Here is a 5054-nt window from a genome sequence, read left to right on the forward strand (position 1 = left end):
TATGGATTTTACTCTACATAACCTTCATAGAAAAACAAACAAAATGAAATAAACATCTGATAAGCTAAATAGCAATATAGTAAATTACAAAAAAAGAAAAAGAAAAAAAAACACATGAATTTGGAAAATGCAAAGACTAACTAATTGTTCATAGCTTTGGGCGGCAACCACAAGGTTCATATGTAAAAAGTGAATACGGCAAATAACTAGAAAGAAGACATAACAAGTGTACTACGTGGCCGCATTATAAGATTATAAAGGCCAGCCAACAGGCAAAAAGAAAAAAAAAAAAAAAAAAAAAAAAAAAAAACTTAGGTTAGATTAGTCTAATGGATCAATATTCTCTTAAGTATCAAAACTACGACAGTTATTTCAAGAGCCTGCAATATGAGGTTAAGTCTATTAAGGCCTTAACATACAAAATATTGGAGCAGGTACAGGAAAAGCACCCTGTATTGTATCACATCCAGAATCGTACATTTGGAATCATTACTTCTTCTTTGTCACCAGAAGCACAAATCAGCGAAGAATTGTACGGAGGGTGAGTACTTAGAAATCAAACAGCAACAAGATTTCTCCTTTTTGTTTCTGGCGTCTGGGCAATACAATTCCCTTGCCCGTTTTATTACTCTTACATTACTTACTTTATTTTGAATTCAGTTCTCAACATATTTTGTGAACTTTACTATATGTACTTTGCATACAAGATAAGAAATGCTTTATTGTGTTTTAACATGAAATCCCAAAAATTGCATCATTGGGTGTTCAACAAAACACATGCAAATAACATTTGAAATGGTATATTTATAAAAGTAATTAAACGCTCATGGAAAACAGTGGTACAAAAGTAATAGAAGTATATTATCACAGCAAAGTAACAATCATAATGAAACAGCAGATATGCAACAGAAAAGTTATAGTGTGTTGCATCAAGAATGTAGACAGGACAAAATTTTGGGGGCCCATACATCTGATCCCGTAGTGGACAAAGAGTAAGGCCCCATATTGTTCCTAACAAGATCTTTACCCGTTCGTTTGTTGAGAACATTCTTTCAGTAGTATATATCAGTAATACTCAATTATTTAAATAATAATAATCATTTACGAAAAAAGTTAAAAATTGGAAATTTAGGGGCCGGACCCCTTGGACCCCCTTGCTGGCTATGTTCAGGCGATGCATTTTTTTCTAATTTATGGGTAGTAACAGAAGAAATAATACAGTTATTACAAACAAAGGAGTAGTTGAAACAATAACACCAAGAATAAATTACACAGAATACAACAACACTCACTAGGCAAAGAGCAAAAGTAAAATTACAAGCAAAGGAATATATTTTCAAACAATACATTTTAATATTAAAATTGTATAGGTACAACAAATTTCAAATATAATCCCAGAGAAACGACAAAATAATTCAAACTGTGTTGAGAAACTGTATTAAAGATTTTAGAGATATTAAAAATATTTTTCCGTACACATTATAAAATGCATGTAATTTATATCTGCATGAAGGTTTAAAAAGCAACATGGCATCTATTCCATTATGCCTTACCATCCAACTACAGTTTTGATCTATTCTTAGCTGCCTTGCTGTTTTTATCTGTAGACTTCCCTTTTCAATAGTCTATAGTGGACGCATGGGCGTATATAGAGGAAGCTCATGGGGCTCTTGCCCCCTCCCCCAAGGAATTTTGAAAGACAAACATTAAAATTGCACACAGTAACTATTTTTAATCTAATGTTTATGAGAATTAAGTTCAACAATTCTTCGTGTGAAGAGTCCTGGTCCCTATATTTTAGGCTATTTTATACTTCCTGAACAATCTAGTTTGTCAGCCTCCCCTGAAATAATGCTCTATACATGCAATTTGATTGAAAGTAGTCCTTAAGAATTGTATCTCTGGTTTTTCACTGCTGGCATGAACTGAATATGAGTTAATATGTGTTTTATAGCAATTTTATTAGACACTAAACTTTTTTATTGGATGACACTACATTATACTTATAATAAAAGAGTTCTATTTGTGATCTAAAATTGTCTATCACGAGGTACTTGTGTTTAAAATATTCTATTTTTTCCTAAATTATGTGCATTACTTTTCGCTTTTAATATTTATATAATATTTATAAAATGCATGTAATTTATATCTGCATGAAGGTTTAAAAAGCAACATGGCATCTATTCCATTATGCCTTACCATCCAACTACAGTTTTGATCTATTCTTAGCTGCCTTGCTGTTTTTATCTGTAGACTTCCCTTTTCAATAGTCTATAGTGGACGCATGGGCGTATATAGAGGAAGCTCATGGGGCTCTTGCCCCCTCCCCCAAGGAATTTTGAAAGACAAACATTAAAATTGCACACAGTAACTATTTTTAATCTAATGTTTATGAGAATTAAGTTCAACAATTCTTCGTGTGAAGAGTCCTGGTCCCTATATTTTAGGCTATTTTATACTTCCTGAACAATCTAGTTTGTCAGCCTCCCCTGAAATAATGTTCTATACATGCAATTTGATTGAAAGTAGTCCTTAAGAATTGTATCTCTGGTTTTTCACTGCTGGCATGAACTGAATATGAGTTAATATGTGTTTTATAGCAATTTTATTAGACACTAAACTTTTTTTATTGGATGACACTACATTATACTTATAATAAAAGAGTTCTATTTGTGATCTAAAATTGTCTATCACGAGGTACTTGTGTTTAAAATATTCTATGTTTCCTAAATTATGTGCATTACTTTTCGCTTTTGAAGATTTTACAAAATAGAAAAATGTAATAATAACCACATTAGTTATAATTGATATTGACTTACTTCAAAGGTGCATTATTTCATGTTTTTTTTTTTTAATTATTGAATATTAAAAATACTTTATTGAACTTAAATTTTAAATCATCAAAGAAAATTCTAACTTTTAATATTGCAAATTTGACATGCTTGTTTTTAGTTTTAACTCACAAAACAGTTTTCTATTTACAATATAACATTTTTCTATCACAAGGTACTTCCATTTAAAATATTCTAAGTATTCCTACATTTTGTACATTATTTTTCTTTTTAGGGTTTTACAAAATAGAACAATTTAATAATAAACACCCTAGTTATAATTTATATTGACTTATTTCAAATATGCATTATTTCATGTTTAGAAAAAAAACATGATTGAATATTACGAATAACTGAACATAAATTTAAAACCATCAAAGAAAATGCTGAAAGCTTCCAATAAAAACAAGTTTGTCGTGCTTATTTTTAGTGTCAAACTGCAGTAAACACTTTAACATTTAATAATGTTTTGAACTTGTGTTTAACATCTTGGAATACCAAATTGTGTTTTACAGTTAAAATTTTAACTGTTACCAAATTTAACATACAAATACAATTATATGTTTAGCTAAAGACTTTGATAAACTAAATAAAATCACATAATATTAAAAATTATAATATAAGACTCTTGAAAACTAAAAAAGTACATACTGTTTGAAAATGTACGTTTATTGTGTAAAATAATGTAATAACTGAAAGTAATAAGAAATTCCAACCAAAAGTAGAGATGTCAAAACCGTTAATACCAACTATGAATATCTGGTATTGGCCATTTTTCAGAATACATCACTTTCTAGTGACACTAACCGATTATCTCATCAATAAGTGTGGTCTTCATCTACAGTTCTCTTTGCCAGCTGTTGTTAGTGTGCCCCAGTTCTCTTCACTCCCAGTGTATGTTCCTTGCTCTGGAAGAGATTGGAGGCTGTTTTTGAAACAAATTACCCTAAGAAACCTGTAAGTTGATAACAATAATTATGACTATTATGAATTATGTTATTTGCCCATAACTTTTGCTAGGATCGTCATAGAGATGTTTTGTTCCTGTCATTATGTTTCTATTGAATAGGCCTTTAAAATGACATGTAATAAAAAGGGGTCGCAGTGTGAAAATTTAAAGTTCTACCGCCTTTGAAGAGGGAGATGAATTTTTTTACCCTCAAAAAAATCAAAAAAGTAATTTAATACGTATGGTGAAGGTTGTACATTGATATCTCAATGTATTTGGAATATATCCAGGGTTAAAAGGACTTAGTTTACACACTGAATATATGATACTGATTTATATTTTAAAAGATAAGCCATTTACTGGTATATTTATTGAAAATATAATAATTGTTTGGTTAGGAACACAAGATTCTTGATTTTATACTGTAATGTTTTGAAGGCAAGAGCAATTTGAGGTTGACCCATAAAATGAGGAGGCATGTTATAATTAAATGAATTTTTTTGTTATTAGGTGAATATTCAACTGTCATCCAACAGTGATGATAGGATGTCATCATATAAAAGCACTCAGACAGACATCAGCTGTTTGACGTATTGCGAGAGCTGCCATATGTGTTTTATTTTTTATTTTACTTTTCTTAACATTTATTGCAGTATAGCTTGGTTACATCTTAGTGTGTTTGTCATACTTAGATTTGAATATATTGCTTTATTCTGTTACCAATAGTGTTAATACCAAATGTTTTTGTTATTGCTGAATCATCTAAATATTGTATGTAAACCTTTCGTATTTTACAAAGCTATTTTGTAAATGGGTTACCGTTGAAATTAATAAAATAAGAAATATGACTATGAACTATGTGTAATATCCCACAGTTTTTAACAAACCATAACTAATTTCTAAATCACAGTTTTAATCGACTTAATATGTAATACTTAATAACTTGACAGTTTATTGGCGGCTTTTTATACTAAAATTTTGTTCTGTTTATTTACAGGTGGCATTTTCTTATTTTTCACAGAAAAATAACTATTTATAAACTATTCATCTATGTTTTTTGAGTCAAGGAATTTAAGGTCATCAATGGTAAGCGGAGGGTGTTATGACAAATGCTAATTTTCAAATGAAGTAAACTACGATTTCGTTCACAGTACTTTAACTTTGAAAAGCCAAAATTTTAGTTCAACATGTTGCACATTGTTAAAAGGTAATGGTAAATTAATCACACTTTGTTTTTGTCATAAAACAAGAGCCCCGCTATAATTACTTATAAG

At 29.8% G+C, this 5054-nt stretch overlaps 1 protein-coding gene across 1 annotated transcript; it reads left to right on the forward strand.

The window, feature by feature from the left end:
- The first annotated feature begins 309 nt into the window (after positions 1-309).
- LOC124367119 lies at positions 310-4387 on the forward strand. The gene is made up of 3 exons (XM_046823773.1): positions 310-541; positions 3612-3788; positions 4291-4387. Exons 1-3 carry the CDS (start codon positions 330-332, stop codon positions 4292-4294), a joined length of 393 nt encoding a protein of 130 aa, XP_046679729.1. The 5' UTR covers positions 310-329; the 3' UTR covers positions 4295-4387.
- The last annotated feature ends 667 nt before the right edge of the window (positions 4388-5054 follow it).

The sequence above is a fragment of the Homalodisca vitripennis genome, chromosome 8, assembly GCF_021130785.1.
Source record: "Homalodisca vitripennis isolate AUS2020 chromosome 8, UT_GWSS_2.1, whole genome shotgun sequence".
In the NCBI taxonomy this organism is placed as follows: domain Eukaryota; kingdom Metazoa; phylum Arthropoda; class Insecta; order Hemiptera; family Cicadellidae; genus Homalodisca; species Homalodisca vitripennis.